Source organism: Salvelinus sp. IW2-2015, linkage group LG21, assembly GCF_002910315.2.
Source record: "Salvelinus sp. IW2-2015 linkage group LG21, ASM291031v2, whole genome shotgun sequence".
Lineage (NCBI taxonomy): Eukaryota > Metazoa > Chordata > Actinopteri > Salmoniformes > Salmonidae > Salvelinus > Salvelinus sp. IW2-2015.
This window is the reverse complement of record NC_036861.1, coordinates 6,535,893-6,553,688: the sequence shown is the minus strand read 5'-3', so window position 1 is coordinate 6,553,688 and position 17,796 is coordinate 6,535,893. Positions and strand designations below refer to the sequence as shown.

The 17,796-nt window shown below is 45.1% G+C and overlaps 1 protein-coding gene across 1 annotated transcript in view; it reads right to left on the bottom strand.

Annotated features, from left to right (window-relative positions):
• Window positions 1–4,057: 4,057 nt before the first annotated feature.
• Window positions 4,058–17,796, bottom strand: part of LOC139022715 (retinitis pigmentosa 1-like 1 protein) — a 19,618-nt gene continuing 5,879 nt past the window's right edge. The window contains 3 exon segments of the mRNA XM_070433781.1: window positions 4,058–8,948; window positions 11,562–14,738; window positions 15,050–15,233. Of these exon segments, the coding sequence (XP_070289882.1) occupies window positions 4,567–8,948; window positions 11,562–14,738; window positions 15,050–15,233 (7,743 nt within the window). The 3' untranslated portion in view covers window positions 4,058–4,566.

The following is a 17,796-nucleotide window of genomic DNA, read 5'->3' as shown; positions in this document are numbered from 1 at the left end:
TTAAAAGTCAATTCCTTGTCCCAGCACTCGTCATTAGTCCTGTTGTATAACATATCACAATATCGACGTCCTCATCTCAGAGCCGTTAGGGATATCGTGGCAGCTGCTCGCAGCAACTCGGTGAACCGTCCAGGTGTACATCAAGTCGGCGCACTCCGCACAGTCACGCAGGAACTTCATACTGAGAAACTAACAACCAGGCGCCTCAGCCAACTCATAGTCAATGACTCCCATGCTAAATTCAAGTGCAACTCGGCCCGGACTCACCCGCCGATTACTCAAACGATCCTTCATATGGTAATCCAATCGTATACATCAACCTTTACTGTCCGATCCACTCAGCTATGCCAGAACTCAGCCAATCTAATACCGACTATGGACGGACACAGACCGTTTCCTCCTGTCAACGCATATTCTCACCGAAACCTGGACAGCAAACTGTATATATTACCGCATTTCCCGGTCCACCTCTTAATCGAGGATCTCTCGCACGAATTACTTTGATAAAAGCAATCCACTCAGCGCCGCGTCGAGATTACAGTTTGAATATAAAGCTCCGTAATTTGGTCAGTAACTTTGCTCTGTTATTTGGATTGGTATATCTGTTGGTATTCTCTCTACTCCCTCTTTTGTCCGCGGCGTTGATGGTGACTTCATGTGTATACGAACCCGGTAACGAAAAAGCCTCAACAAGAAAAATGTTTATTAGCGTCCTAAAGAGAACCTCTGAAGGAATTATATTTTCCTGTTAAAGTTCTGACCACCCCTAACAGCGTGGGCTTGAGTGTGAAATTGTAGCGCTTAATAGCATGATAGGAGGCAGAGAGCCAGGTGCATGGTACCACTACGCTTCTGTAAGAACCCAAGCGTATTTGATAGTATGCAAAGACCAACAGACGACGACAGTGGACACACTAACCATCCGGTCCACAGGCATAAGCTGCATAAGGCAATGTCGCCATAGCAACACCGATGCAAGATCTAAATAGAAGGACACTGGTACGCACACAGTCAAGAGCTCTGACGGTTAAGATAGTGCACTGTTTCTTTACCCACTACTGGATGGATTCATAACGAATTACTGTGGGGATAAATGCCGGTTTCCTCCAGGTGTGATGTTTGGCATTTAGGCCAAAGAGTTCTATCTTGGTTTCATCGCCAGAGATCTTGTTTAGTCATAGGTTAGGATTTTAGGTGCTTTTGGCAAAACTCTAGCGGGCTGTCATGTGACTTTTACTGAGGAGTGCTCCTGTCTGGCCACTCTACCATAAAGGCCTGTTGTAAGAGTGCTGCAGAGATGGTTGTCCTTCTGGAAGGTTCTCCTATCCCCAACAGAGAACTTGGAGGATTCTGTCAGAGTGACATCGCGGTTCTTGGTCACCTCCCTGGCCAAGGCCCTTCTCCATCGATTGCCAAGTTTGCCGGACGGCCAGCTCTAAGAAGAGTCTTGATGGTTCCAAACTTCTTCCATTCAAGAATGATGGAGGCCACTGTGTTCTTGGGGACCTTCAATGTTGCAGACATTTTTTGGTACCCTGCCCCAGATCTGTGCCTTGACACAATCCTGTTTCTGAGTTCTACGGACAATTCCTTCGACCGCATGGCTTGGTTTTTGCTCTGACATGCACTGTCAACTGTGGGACCTAATATGGACAGGTGTGTGCCTTTCCAAATCATGTCCAATCAATTGAAATTACCACAGGTGAACTCCAATCAAGTTGTAGAAACATCTCAAGGATGATCATTGGAAACAGGATGCACCTGAGCTCAATATCGAGTCTTACAGCAAAGGGTCTGAATACTTATGTAAATAAAGTTTTGAATTTGTAAGTTTTGAATTTGCAAACATTTCTAAAAATCTGGTTTTGCTTTGTCATTATGGGTATTATGTGTTGATTGATGAGGATTTTTTTTTAAATCCATCATCGAATATGGCTGTACCTTCCGAATGCACTGTAATTTCAGCACGGTTTGATTGGGACAGCGCCAACGCACTGCTTTGAGACATGCGTTGGGAATCATCTTGATAAATCAATCAATGTCAGATTTGTGTTTTCACAAAATCTCCAGGGTAAACCAGAGCCAGTCAGTGAGTCGAGTGAGGAGCTCGACGCAAGATTCCGGAGAGAGGTGCTGGCGCTGAGAGTGCTGCAGACGGGCGTGCTGAGGAGCGTGACACCAGTCCGGTGTCATGTGCACCGGTTTCACACATCTGGCATTTGGTGCGCCTCCCGAGTCCGGTGCGTCCTGTGTCTTCTCCCCGCACTCGCCCTGAGGTGCGTGTCATTAGCCCGGTGTCACCTGTACCGGTCCCACGCATCAGGCCTCCAGTGTGCCTCCACAGTCCAGAGCTTCCAGCGACAGTACCCAGTCCAGAGCTTCCGCGACAGTACCCAGTCCAGAGCTTCCGGCGACAGTTCCCAGTCCAGAGCTCCGGCGACAGTTCCCAGTCCAGAGCTTCGCGGACAGTTCCCAGTCCAGAGCTTCCGGCGACGTTTCACAGTCCGGAACCTCCAACGGCGGTCCACAGTCCGGGACCCCTAAGGCGGTCCACAGTCCAGAACCTCCTGAGGCGGTCCACAGTCCGGAACCTCCAACGGCGGTCCACAGTCCGGGACCTCCTGAGGCGGTCCACAGTCCAGAACCTCCTGAGGCGGGCCACAGTCCAGAACCTGAGGCAGTACACAGTCCAGAACCTCCTGAGGCGGTCCACAGTCCGGAACCTCCTGTGATGATCCATGGCCCGAAACCTTCAGTGATGATCCCTGGCACGAAGCCTCCAGTAACGATCCAAGGTCCGGAGTCTCCAGCAACGTTCTGCAGTCCGGAGTCTCCAGCGACGGTCTGCAGTCCAGAGCCTCCAGCGACCACCTTTGGGGGGGGGGCGGGGGTACTGTCACACCCTGACCTTAGAGAGCCTGTTTATTTCTCTATTTGGTTAGGTCAGGGTGTGATTTGGGTGGGCATTCTAGTTTTCCATTTCTTTGTTGGCCGGGTATGGTTCCCAATCAGAGGCAGCTGTCTATCGTTGTCTCTGATTGGGAATCATACTTAGGCAGCCTGTTTTCCACCTGAGTTTGTGGGATCTTGTTTTTGCACAGTAGCTGTATAGCCCTGCAGAACTTTACTTTCGTTGATCTTTTGTTGTTTTTTTGGTGTTCATTCTAAAATAAATTAAGATGTACACTTTCCACGCTGTGCTTTGGTCTCATTCCGACGACGGATGTAACAGAACATTGTTGGTTGATTCATCAGAACATTTAGTCTAGTTGGCTGATTTATCAGAGCATTTYGTCTAGTTGGCTGATTTATCAGAACATTTAGTCTAGTTGGCTGATTTATTAGGCCTGATCAGAACATTTAGTCTAGTTGGCTGATTTATCAGAACATTCTGCCAGCATGTTGTTCAGGATATGTAGTTTATCAAGTGGATTACTTTGCTCTTCACTCCAGGCCCTTAGCAGCCTTGCACCCAAACAAAAGCCTGTTACTTCACTGACTTGTATCGATCAATGTGATCTGGATAATTCTCTGGCTGGGCAAATAAGTGGAGGTTATAGCTCATCTATCTGTGATTAGAAACATTTAGGATCTAATAATGTAGCCTAAATCAAGYGTAGACCTGTTACCTTGCTCGATCGCGTAAAGCCTATACGCTTTAAGAGTTGTGAAATATGAACATGAGACTCACATGCTTTTGAAAACAGGTATGCTATTATTTTCTCTGGGTATCATGATGCAGATACTCTCAAGGTAAGCCTCTACGTCTGCCCCCTAACAAAGTGGAGTGAGGGTAGGAAAGAGATGAAACGTGGAACAAAAAGGCAATGGGCTTGGGCTCTGCTTCAAAATGTCCCCTTTTTTTCCCCATGACTCAAGTTGTGTGGGAAAAATATTATTATTTTATTCTGTTAAATTCCATTAAATTCTTACCATAAAATATGTGTGTGTTGACTGTGGTCAGGTAGGTGTGTCTTTAATTAACAAAATAATGACCTACTGATTTCATTCATTTGGAGGTGATTAAAACTCAAAATATGCTATTCTATTCTTTTTTTTTTTTAGATGTTATTAATCGTATAATATTTCTTAGTACCTACCTGAACGAATGAATAATGGATTTGTTTTTGATGGTGTAAATTCAATGGATTTAATAAAATAACCACCCACATCTGCACACCACTACTACCACTCATCACCGGCATTGCACACGGGAGGTATAAAAGGCATATGTAGGCAAGAATGTGGTAAAATGAGGGGGTTATATAAACATCGGCCAATTTTTTTTAACAAGCAAAATACCGTAAATTAAGTTTGAAGAGTGAAGTTTTAGAAATCAAGATCGTCTTGATCAATATCACTCTCTTTGGCCTTGCTTGACTTGACAGATCTTGCCAGAGACTTCTTTGAAGTCAAATTCTTTGGGGAGACGACTTGTCGCTTGAGAACCTCGCTGGCTGACTCTGTGACTTCTGACACTCTGCTCTCGTTCTCTTTGTCCATAAGGTACATCTGCCTTCTCTTCACAGAGAGGTGGTGGCCTGAGCCTATCTCCGACCCTGTCTGTCAACTCTTCTCGCTGTTGGACTCTCTCTCTGCCTCTTCATCCAGGATTTCGTCCAGCGAGCCTGGTTGGGATTCCATGGAAGATTTGGTTGGCTGGCTATGTAGGCTCGTCTCAGATGTCCCAGAAGGTCCATCGCCATCACCGTCGTCTTCAGACTGTCCTTTGCTTGTGACATCATCCGCCTCATCGGCTGGCTCTTCCTCAGGAGCAGCATAGCTTTCAGCTGAATCCTCCTCATCTTCCGCCTGCTCCTCCTCAGCTTTTGCCTGCTCCTCCTCCCCTTTCTCCTTCAGCTCCTCAACTGGAGTCTCTTCAGCTGGGGTTTCCTGAACTTCCTGCTCCTCTTCAGCTTCCTCCTCCACCTCCTCCTCAGCTTCTGCCTGCTCCTCCTCAGCTTCTGCTTGCTCCTCCTCCCCTTCCTCCACCTCATCCTCAACAGTAGTCTCCTCAACCTGAAGCTCAGCCTCTGCTGCAGTACCACCTTCCTCTTCTGCTTTGTCCTCTTGGGCCTCTGACTCCTCATTGTTTCCTTCAGTCTCTGAATCCTCAACATCGGAGTAAGCACCGTCTTCAGAGTACTCTGCTCTGGCAAAGGCATCGAATGAGGTCACTGGAGTTTCCTTAACCGTTTCCACCACGTTGTCTTTCCTGATAGCTGTCTCCTCGATGTTTGACTCAACTACTGGCTCTATTTTCTCTTCTTTTTCAGCTTCCTCTTTTTCTACATCCTCCTCAGCTTCAGCTCCATTTCCTGCCTCTTCATCCTCAGCTGTCTCAGCTTCAGCACTCTCTTCCTCTCCTGCTATTTCGTCGTCAGATGTCTCTTCCCCTGCCGTTTCAGCTAGTGCCGACTCATCACCAGTTGTTTCAACTTCAGCCTCCTCCTCTCCTGTAGTTTCCTCTTCAACTGCCTCAGTTTCAGCTTCTTCCTCTCCTGCTTTCTCTGCCTCAGCACTCTCCTCCTCTCCAACAGTCTCGTCTTCTCCGGCAGTTTCATCTTCAGTTGATTCTACTTTGGCACTCTCAGCTTCAACAGTGTCATCTTCTGCTTCATCTTCTGCTGTCTCTTCTCCCTCTACTTCAGCTTCCTTGTCTTCTCCTGCTTCATCCTCAGCGGTCTCTGCCTCTGCAGTTTCAGCTTCAGCTTCTTCCTCTCTTGCCATTTCATCATCAGCTGTTTCTGCTTCAACACTTTCCACTTCTTCTGCTGTTGATCCTGCTGCTATAACAGTTTCTGCTTCATCAGTTTCTTCTTCTGCTGCTTCTTTTGTTTCTTCGTCAGCTGTCTCTACTTCAGCAGTGTCCTCTTCTCCTGCTGTTTCGTCATCAGCTGCGGTCTCTGCTTCAGAAGTTTCTTCTTCTCCTGCTTCATCTTCTACTGTCTCAGCTTCTGCTGTTTCTGCTTTAGCTTCCTCCTCCTCTTCTACTGCTTCGTCTTCTGGAGTTTCTGCGTCAACAGTTTCTTCATCTTCAGCAATATCAGCTTCCTCTTCTTCTCCTGCTTCATCTTTAGCTGTCTCGTCTACTGCTGCCTCAGCTTCATCAGACATTTCATCATTCTGTTCAGCATCTTCCTGTTCTTGTAATTCCTCCGCCTCTTTCTTAGGCCCGTTGATAACGTTTCCAACAAGAGTTTTCGCTGCTTTTGCTTCATCTATACCTCCAGTCTCATCTGTAACATCGACTTCTTTGTGTATCTGTGGAGGATTGTCCTTTTTCAACTGGAGGATTGACTTTAGATCAAAAGCCATCATGACTGGAGCAATATGCAAAACCTCTGCAGGAAGCAGTGGCCCTAAATCCAGTTTCTTTTTTATACAGGTTTCACAAGGGCAATATTCATCATCACTCCGTTGGTCACTGAAAGAAGTGCCGGTTGCATCGTCGCTTTTCTCCTCTCGGTAACCAATAGACCGCACGACCTTCAGTCTTCTTCGCCTCGTCTCAGTTTGCGCACTTGATTCTCGTGACAATTCTTCTTTGGGTGGTCTTGGTCTTCCACCCCGACCGTGGAGCTTCCTTAGTTCTCTGTCAATGCTTAATTGTATCCTCCTATGCACATCGTCTTTCAGTTCGGCTATCATGGCATCGAGATGTTCGCTGTCGTCCAAATTCCAGCGAACCTTGAACTCAGCCATGGCATCCACATAATGTGTCATGAACTGCTTCTCTAGTTTGTTCAGTAATTTCAAAACCCAGACAGGATCAGGATCCAGGGAAACCTTTTTGGCTAGTTGTGCCCTTTGGACAGATGGAGGAGAGCCAGAGGTTGTGTCCTCTCGAGGGTCTGAGCTCTTGTTGGAAGACGGGGGTGTTTCTGGTAATTCTCTCAGACTTTCATTTCTAATGGTGTCATCCGATGCCGGGATGTCTTCGTCTTTTTGTTTCTCTTCCTCCACTGCTGTTCCTCCTTCTCCTCCTCCTTCCTCTGTGGTCCATTGGACCTGACTGGCTACGTCCGGAGTGGCTGGATCAGACATAGGGATTGAGGACGCTGGGCTTTCCTGTTCCTCTGCAGTTTCGTCAACTTCTTGTACCCTCAGCAATGCTTCCCCCTCTGTGTTCGGTGCCTGAGCCAAACCACCTGAGCCTGTGGAGCCACTGCTGACGTCCACCCCAGAGGAGGACCTTGCTTTGGTGTCACCGTCCACAGAGTGTTGATCACAGCCATTCTGCTGTGTCTTTTGATTCTCTGCAGGGTCACACAACCAGAGGGACTGGAGGATGTTCATTAGCTCTCTGTATCTTGCTTCCTTGGCATTTGCATCGTCGTTGGGATCAAAGTCTATCAACTGCAGCTTTGCGAGGCAATCCAGGAGACCTCTGGCTGAGGTGCTCAGTTTACGTCCGTACACTGGGGAAACTTCAGGTAAGCTGTGACACCGGTCAAGTGTGGGACTCAACAGTACTTTCATCACCTGCACTGAGGAGTGAAAGCTCTTTGATATGTCCTCCTGTGGAGCGGTGCCCTCTGGTGGGGTCTCAGGTGGGGTCTCTGCTGGCTCCTCACCATCAGCCACATGGTTGGCTGATGTCTCTTTGGGCTCTTCCTTTTCTATTTGAGTCGTACACGCAGCAGTGACATCGTTCTCCTCCGTCCCATTCGTTGTTTCCTTTGGTGCCAGCTCCGGTGAATGGCCTCTGTCACTGAATTCGTCCCCAATGTCGTACATCGCACTGTCAGACGGTATTTTCTTAAGCCACTCATTCACCACCTCTGCTGGAGAGGCGTTTGGTAGATTGGAGGGAACCAGCTCAGAGACATCTCCTTCCAGCAACTGTAGGGAGGAACTGCGAGAGGAAACCCCTTTCCTGTTTTTGCACTTGCTGCTCTTGTCACTTTTGTTGTCACTGACATTCCTGTCTGTCGCTTCTAAGGGACCATCACGTAAGATGTTAGAGCTCTCCTTCCTAGAATCAGCTGTGTGTAACTTGTTACTGTCACTCGAAAAACCAAGTAGAATAACAGGTTGTTTCATTTTTCTAGGGGTTGGAGGGCAGTGTGGTGGAGAAGGAGTGAGATGACTCTCTGATGCAATAGAGTTAGGTCTGGGAGTGTCTACGTGATCTCTAGTGGCAGTCTTTGATCTGTTTGTCTTCATTGAAATATCACTCCCTTTGTCGCTTTTGGCGTCATCCGTATTGTTTTTGTCCTTTTGTCCTTTCACTTGCAGGTGGGACGACACATTGGACATGTTGCTTTTAGGTCTCTCAGTCACTTCAGCAGTTATGCTATTCTCAGTCACTTCAGCAGTTATGCTATCTTTGGGTTTGGTGTTACAGAAAATACATGTGTCTGATCCGTGGATCCTGGCTGATGCGTTTGTTCTGTGTGATGCGTGGGACTTGGCAGATGCGTGGGTTCCGGCTGATCTTGGAGACTTAGCCGACACAGCGCTTGTTGCTTTTCCCACATGTTCCTCTACCTCCTTTTCTTCAGCGGCAACTTCAGAAACGTTGGACTTCCTTGATCTTGCGGATACATGTGACTTCGCTGATACAGCGCTGGGTGCTCGCTCCTCTGTTTCATGGTCAGGTTTCTTAGATCTTGCTGAGATATTTGATTTCGCAGACATAGCGCTCGGTGCTCTCTCCTTTATTTTCTCTTCTGAGGCTGCTGTTTCCTCAGCAGAAGCTTCAGAAAATTTGGATTTCCCAGATTTTGCAGAGACATTGAACTTAGCTGACTTTGCAGACATAGCACTAGGCGCTCTCTCTTCTGTTTCATCTTCAGGTTGAGCAGTATCGTCCGTTGCAACTTTGGACTTAGCAGATATAGCTCTAGCTGTTCTCTCGGTTTGATCCTCTTTTTCAGCAGGGACTTCAGACACTGTTGACTTCCTGGATCTTGCAGAGATATTAGACTCTAGCAGACATGGCACTAGGTGCTCTCACTTTAGTTTCTTCTACCTCTTCTGCATTTTCCTCAGCTGGAAATCCAGAAGCTTTAGATTTTATAGATCTAGCTGAAGCATTGTACATGGTTGACTAGCTGACTTAGACTAGCTGTCTCTCCTCTTCTGCAGCAGGATCATCGAAAAGTCGTATTTCTTGTGCTTGCTGACAAATTGTACTTAGCAGACATAGCACTGGATGCTCTCTCGGGTTCTTGAAGACAAAATTCAGATTTCTGGATCTTGCAGAAACATTGGACTTAGCTGACATAGCGCTCGGTCTCTCTCTTCAGTTTCCCCTACTTCACATTCGATGGTTTCTTCAGCGAACTTCTGACCTCCACCTCACTTCAGGAGGAACTCCGAAGCTTTAGACTTTGCCGATCTTGCAGAAACATTGGATTTTTGGGATCTTGCAGAGACGTTGGACTTAGCTGACATAGAACAGCTGCTCTCTCCTCTTCTGCAGCAGGATCTTCTGAAAGTCGTATTTCTTGTGTCTTGCTGACAAATTGTACTAGCAGACATAGCACTGGATGCTCTCTCGGGTTCTTGAAGACAAAATTCAGAATCCTTGGACTTCTTTGATCTTGCAGAAACATTAGACTTAGCAGACATAGCAGACATGGCACTAGGTGCCTCTCTTTAATTTCTTCCAATTCCTCGTCTCCATTTTCCACAGGAGGAACTTCTAAAGCTTTAGACTTGCTGACCTTCAAATACGTTGGATTTCTTATTTTGCAGAAGCATTAGATTTAGCAGACATAGCACTGTGTGCTCTCTCTTCAGTTGGACCTCTCCTTCAGCGGGAACTTCAGAAGCTCTGGTTTTCTTGGATCTGCTGAAACATTAGACTTAGTTGACTTTGCAGACATAGCGCTCGCGTGCTCTTTCCTCAGCTTCTACTTTTTCTTTAGTGGTTTCCTCAGCAGAACTTCTGAAGCTTTAGATTTTGTCGATCTAGCTGAAATATTGGACTTAGCTGACATAGAACTAGCTGCTCTCTCCTCTTCTGCAGCAGGATCTTCTGAAAAGTCATATTTCTTGTGTCTTGCTGACAAATTGACTTAGCAGACATAGCACTGGATGCTCTTTCTGGTTCTTGAAGACAAAATTCAGAATCCTTGGACTTCTTTGATCTTGCAGAAACATCCGACTTAGCTGACTTAGCAGACATGGCACTGGGTCTCTCTCTCTAATTTCTTCCAATTCCTCGACTCCATTTCCTCAGGAGGAACTTTTGAATCTTTAGACTTCGCGATCTTGCAGAAACATTGGATTTTTGGGATCTTGCAGAGACATTGGACTTAGCTGACATTGTACTAGCTGCTCTCTCCTCTTCTGCAGCAGGATCATCTGAAAAGTCGTATTTCTTGTGTCTTGCTGACAAATTGTACTTAGCAGACATAGCACTGGATGCTCTCTCGGTTCTTGAAGACAAAGGTCAGAATCCTTGGACTTGATTGATCTTGCAGGAACATTAGACTTAGCAGACATAGCACTGGGGCTCTTTCTTAGCGACCTCCACCTCCTCTTCTGCGTTATCGTCAGCTGAAGCTGGAGTTTATCCTCAAGTTCAGCAGGAACTTCAGACTTAGCAGACATGGCACTAGGTGCTCTCACAGTTTCTTCTACCTCTTCTGCTTTTCCTCAGCTGGAAATCCAGAAGCTTTAGATTTTATAGATCTAGCTGAAGTATTTGACTTAGCTGACTGAGCTGACATTGTACTAGCTGCTCTCTCCTCTTCTGCAGCAGGATCATCTGAAAAGTCGTATTCTTGTGTCTTGCGACAAATTGTACTAGCAGACATAGCACTGGATGCTCTCTCGGGTTCTTGAAGACAAAATTCTGAATCCTTGGACTTCTTTGATCTTGCAGAAACATCCGACCAGCTGACTTAGCAGACATGGCACTGGTGCTCTCTCTCTAACTTCTTCCATTCCTCGACTCCATTTTCCTCAGGAGGAACTTCCGAAGCTTTGACTTTGCAGACTCGCAGAAACATTGGATTTCTGGGATCTTGCAGAGACGTTGGACTTAGCTGACATAGAACTAGCTGCCTCTCTCCTCTTCTGCAGCAGGATCTTCTGAAAAGTCATATTCTTGTGTCTTGCTGACAAATTGTACTTAGCAGACATAGCACTGGATGCTCTCTCGGGTTCTTGAAGACAAAATTCAGATCCTTGGACTTCTTGGATTGCAGGAACATTAGACTTAGCTGACTTAGCAGACATGGCACTAGGTGCTCTCTCTTTAATTTCTTCCAATTCCTCGTCTCCATTTTCCACAGGAGGAACTTCTAAAGCTTTAGACTTTGCTGACCTTTCAAATACGTTGGATTTCTTTGATTTGCAGAAGCATTAGATTTAGCAGACATAGCACTGTGTGCTCTCTCTTCAGTTGGATCCTCTCCTTCAGCGGGAACTTCAGAAGCTCTGGTTTTCTTGGATCTTGCTGAAACATTAGACTTAGTTGACTTTGCAGACATAGCGCTCGTGCTCTTTCCTCAGCTTCTACTTTTTCTTTAGCGGTTTCCTCAGCAGGAACTTCTGAAGCTTTAGATTTTGTCGATCTAGCTGAAATATTGGACTTAGCTGACATAGAACTAGCTGCTCTCTCCTCTTCTGCAGCAGGATCTTCTGAAAAGTCGTATTTCTTGTGTCTTCTGACAAATTGTACTTAGCAGACATAGCACTGGATGCTCTCTCGGGTTCTTGAAGACAAAATTCAGAATCCTTGGACTTCTTTGATCTTGCAGGAACATTAGACTTAGCTGACATAGCAGACATGGCACTAGGTGCTCTCTCTTTAATTTCTTCCAATTTCTCGTCTTCATTTTCCTCAGGAGGAACTTCAGAAGCTTTGGATTTAGCTGACATAGCACTAGGAGCACGATCCTCTGTTTCCTCTGCTTCTGTGTCTTCTTCCGGTATATTTTCCACTGTTTGTTCTACCTCCTCTCCTGTATTTTCTTCAGCGGGAGCTTCTGACATAGCACTCGCTGCTCTCTCAGGTTCTATCACTTCTGCGTTGTCTTCAGCACTGGAAACATTGAACTCGGCAGACATAGCACTAGATGGTCTCTCGTCAGTTTGATCCTCTTCTCCATCAGAAACATAGTATTTCTTGTATCTTGATGACCGGTTGTACTTAGAAGACATAGCGCTGGACGTTCTCTCAGTGTCTTCTCCAACACAAATTTGAGAAACCTTGGTCTTTTTTGATCTGGTAGAAGCATTGGACTTAGCAGACATGGCACTCGGTGCTCTCTCCTCAGCTTCTTCTTTCTGTTTTACATTTTCATCAGGTGGATCTTCAGAAACATTGGATTTCRTAGATCTCTCAGAAACATTAGACTTAGGTGACATAGCTCTCGGTGATCTCTCCTCAGTTTCCCCCACATCATCTACTGCTGTAGACTTTCTTGATCTTGCTGAGGCATTAGATTTAATAGATTTCTTAGATCTCTCAGAAACATTAGACTTAGGTGACATAGCTCTCGGTGATCTCTCCTCAGTTTCCCCCACATCATCTACTGCTGTAGACTTTCTTGATCTTGTTGAGGCATTAGATTTAATAGACATAGCGCTGGATGCTCTCTCTTCAGTTTGTTCTACTTCTGCCTTTTCTTCAGCGGGAATAACTATAGATTTCTTGCATCTTGCTGAAACGGCAGACTTACCAGACAAGGCACTGGCAGCTCTAAGTTCTTCTTCTGGACAGAGTTTAGTAACCTTGGACTTCTRTGATTTTGCAGAAACATTAGACTTAGCAGACTTACCAGACACAGTACTGGGTGCTCTCTCTTTAGTTTCCCCTGCTTCGTCTCCTGCATTTTCTTCAGCGGGAACGTCTGCAGCGGCATCATCAGAAACATCGCATTTCATCATTAACATCGTATTTCCTGCTGACATATTGTATTTAGCAGTTTCTTCAACACAAAGTTTGGAAACTTTGGACTTCTTTGATCTGGTAGACACATTAGACATAGCAGACATAGCACTAGCTGCTCTCTCCTCCGCTTCATCCAATTCGTCTTCAGCGTTATCTTCAGTGGGAACATCAGAAACTTTGGACTTCGATTTAACTGACAAAGCACTTGAAGTTGTTTTTGCGTCTTCTTCTGATGTAACGTTTTCTTCAGCTGCCACTTCTGACATTTTGGACTGACATCTTGTTGAGACATTTGATTGAACTGACATGGCACTTGAGGATCTTTTGTCTGTTTGATGTTGCTGTACTTCTACGTCTTCTACAGCTGAAACATTGGACTTCTTTGACTTTGCTGAGGCATTAGATTTGACTGACATGGCACTTGATGACCACTCTTCCTTCTCCTCCTGAACTCCTGAATCCCCAACTTTGGACCTCCTGGATCTGGTAGAGACAGTTGATTTGACAGACAGTGAGCTCATTGCCCTCTCCTCTGGTTTGGTGTCTTTGGTTTCAGTGTTCTCTGAAGGGATCCCTTCTTGACCCGATTCCTTTTCAACTGCAGTCTCAGCATTTCCGTCATCAGCGTCCTTAGAATCTCCTGCTTCGTCAGATGCTTCACATTTACAGTTGTTTGATTCTTGGTCATCTTGTCCATCTGCTGGTGCCCGAGACACAGCCTTGACTGACTTAGAGTGCACAGAAGATGCCTTACTACTAGGAGGCCTGGGAGATAAATGTTGCATTGGTGTTGCTGCTGTGTTCAAAACAGCACTTCTGGTGGGCTCCTCCTCCTCCTCTTCTTCGGCGTTACTATCCTGGGAACACGAACACGCTCTCGAAGCACTTGGTGCAAGGTCGTCATCCTCATCATCCTGGTCTTCCCTGAGCGATGCCAGAATCTGAGAGGAAAGACTAACAGCAGACACAGGCCGCTCGTCTTCCTCCGCATCAGTGACCTTGACGCTAACCTCGCTCTGAGACTCCTTAGAAGGAGCAGAGGAATAACTATCAGCCATAGCCTCGTCGTTATCCGATGCCTGGGTTGTAATGTCAATGCTCTCGCTCTTGCCAAGGATCTCGCTCTTATCCTGGGTGGAAGCCCTACTCTTACACTTGCCGGATGTCGTCGTTAAGCTCATCTCGCTCCTGCTGCAGCCGCGGCTGATGGTGCAGTACTCCACAGTGGTGTCGTCCCCTTCCTCCACAGTCTGTTGGAAGCAAGTAGCCTTCTCCACCATGTACTCGGTGATCTCCTCACTGGACATGGTCTCCACCGAACCTTTTTTATGGACAATGGTGTGTGAGGAGGCACTGGAGCTGGAAGAGGTGACGTGGTGGACAGTCCTCTGCCCCCCCGAAATATGGGTCTTCCAGATCTCATAGTCCTGGCAGTGGCCGCAGCAGTGCTGACAGTGAGGGACCTCCAGATGGTTCTCGTGCAGTTTGGTGATGTAGGCGTCGTCAGCCTCGCCCGGTGAAAGGGGCTCCGACTCGGAACAGCTTTCCACACTACCTTGCTGAAGAAAGCAGTTGTCGTGGTATCCTTGAAGGTATTCGTTGGTCGTTCCTACCGACTTCTTTATTTCTGTGGACCAATGTAGGGTCTCGTCGTTCAGTAGTCGGAAACGCACTTTCATTTCCATTGACAAGCTGCCATCTTTGTTGACTAGGACCCTTTTCTCAATGTCATCGTCCATCAAGCCTTCACGGCCAACATGGGCCGGGGATGTAGAGTTGATTGGTGGGAGTGATTTGTCAGATGATATGGAGTGCCTGGCTGACCGGTTGGATTCAGATCTCGGGTGGATGACACTTTTCGTTGTCTCAAGTCCTAAGCTGCCTGTATTAGTGAAAAGGGAGAGAAAAACTAATGATCAATTAGGTTTATAAGAAGATTGACACTGACGATATTTCAATTTGATAATCCCAACAAAAAAAAAGTTTATAAAAACAAAAGTTTCAACAAGTTCAATAACTTTCTTTTTACAAGAATTATCAGATTTTTTTGTTGAAGATTGATGATGATATTGATATCTATTATGGCCATGATACTGACAGTTCCAAACAAAATGTTTTGCGTAACATAGTAGAAGAATTTATCAAAAATGTCTTGTAATGACAGTGTAAGACGTTATTGAGTTATATTTATACCAGTTTTCTCTGATCCATGTCCTTCACTGGCTGTGTTGGAGTGTCCAAGAGACTTTGGACTCAGTCGTGGAAGTTTGGCATCTGAGTTTTTCCGGAAGTTCTCGAGAAGGATGGTGTGGGAGGGCTCATGGCCCACACAAATCAACACACTGGGGCACTGCAAGAGACTCTGAACACTGTCGATCTGAGGAACACACAGATAGATAGGTGAGAAGAATGCTCCGGAAAGATTCCTAGATGAGGAAACGGACAAAGAGAGTCAGTCAAAATCAGTTGTGATCTAAATTAAGATTGGTAGGTCTCTCTTGCAAGAAATGTTTTATCTCAATGAGACAAACCCTGAATAATATTTACATAAAGAGTTGAAGAATTATAAAGTGTTAAAAGGATGCCTTGTGATTAAGACCAAACACAAGGTATGGACATGGATTCAAAGTCGTTATGGATTACAGCCATCAACAACATGAAGATGTTAATGAGTTCAGGAAACATAAACATCTGCCATCTTAACTTTCCCACGCTAACGTTAAGGCTAATCATAAAAACAGCATCACTTCCTTAACCCCTTGCTCCTGTTCCCACCCAAAACCCCTCTGATATGATTTAGCGTTTAGCGTTACGATTAGCGATTAGAGTTAATTAGCCTACCATGAGGGGGAAGTCTGATATAGAAAATATGTTTTAGGCATACTGCATGCTGACTTGCATCCATAACACTGTAGCTCTTTCCTGCAGCCAGTGACCAAAAAACGCTCCCTCTTTGACCTCATGGGTGGAATACTATTCATATTTTTCACAATTTCATAATTCTTAAAGATGTTTTTATTTTCAAACAGACAAAAATCTGGTGTTTCTATGTCAAACAGCTTTGTTATATTTCAGTCTTCTGTGATTTATATAAAGTGTAATATCGGGATGCAAACTCAGAATGGAATAAATCGCAACTCTGACGTGGTACCGGTGTTTTCTTCTTCTCCTTCTTCTTTAAAGCCCGTGTGTATGAGGTGTATACAGTTGTTTCAAAGTCGGTTTGTTTAAGACTACCCATAATCACTCTGTATGGCACTGCAGTAAAATGTTTTAAGGTGGTGAATTTTTCCCCTATGTAAGCGCTTTGAGCATCTGTAAAAGCATTATATAAATTCAAATAATTATTAACTTAAAGCGGCTTTTGAAAATTATTTTTTCCATCTGCCTAAATTGCATCCCAATGATTACAGTAAAAAAATAAAAAAATAAGATATCTGTTGATTATTTCATGTCATGCAAAAAAAAGTGGATTTTTTTCCACCGGACAGAGCTCATATTGTCACCAGACGAAGAGCACCAAGCATGGCTCAGCAGCCCTATGAGTTTTCTGAGTTCGGGTGAAAGCAGGAAGGAATTACAACAGACAAGAAAGCAGAGCTCTGGGTTATGTTCAGTTGGCACCAKASSAGGGGGGGGGGGGGGGGGACTGTGTGGAACTACTTGGATTTGTCCAATAGGAATTGGTTGTTTTAGTTTCCCGTCTATTTTGCCCGTTTCCAGCCCTAGGAGTTTGCTGAATGGGCGAAAGCAGGAGCCACACCAGAGAGAGTTGTGATCACGGTAATGATCCCTGTAATCCATTACAGATAGCATAATGACCTAGTGATTTATCTGCTCGGGTAACAAACTATTCTCTTCATTCTGTGTGCTGTGTGGAATCTCCATATTATACGCTCGTTGAACTCCACATTAAGTAGTTCCCAATTTACAATCCACAAATCTAACACAACTTAATCAACACGGCCCCCCCCCCCCCCTCCACTTTTCTCTAGTTTGCAGAATAAGGTGTTAATTTGGTGAGTATTTTTAAACTTTGATTAAATATTAAAGGTTGTGAAATGTAATAGCCTACTGTCAGAAAATAATGTACCAATGTGATGGTTTAAGTTTGGTCATGAAACACCAGACATCAAACACCAGACATCAAACACCAGACATCAAACACCAGACATCAAACACCAGACATCAAACACCAGACATCTCAACACCAGACATCAAACACCAGACATCAAACACCAGACATCAAACACCAGACATCTCAACATAAGAAAATAAATTACAAATTAAAACTGGATTCGTACTTTGCTGATTCCAGTGAGAGCCGACAAAACTATAACTCTCAGATGTAGGCACTTCTGATGTTTTGTCATTTGGTAAAGCAATCGGGATATTCCCTCATATATATACAGTACATATATATATATATATATGTGTGTGTGTGTCTGTATTTAGACTGCTGGGATGTTCCAGTCCTCCTGTGTAACCATTAATCGTGGTTAAAACAGAGCTATTTTGAAAGACTAGAAGCGGGTCAGTGTTGAGAATACACAGGCTATTTGAAACCAGGAGTCGCTCAGAAATACGTCTTCCACTACAGCAGCGATTAATTATCTTCATCCGGAGCTACGTGTGACCGCGGATAAAGCCATTTATCTGGTTCAACTGCCAGTGTGCTTTTCACAGTTGGGAAAAAATAAAAAATGCACTGTAAGCAGTAAGTACAACTCAATGTACAATAGAACAAATATTACATTCAGAGAAATCTTGAAGAGACTCATTTGACCTTTCAGATTTCTTTTTACAAGTTACAGCAAAAGTTGACACTGTCAAAGTTGAATTCATTTTTTTTTTTGTGTCAGCATGTCCGTTTGATTATCCTCAGACAGTTTATCAAAACTGGTAACTCTTTCCCGCCCCCCCCCCCCCCCCACAAAAAA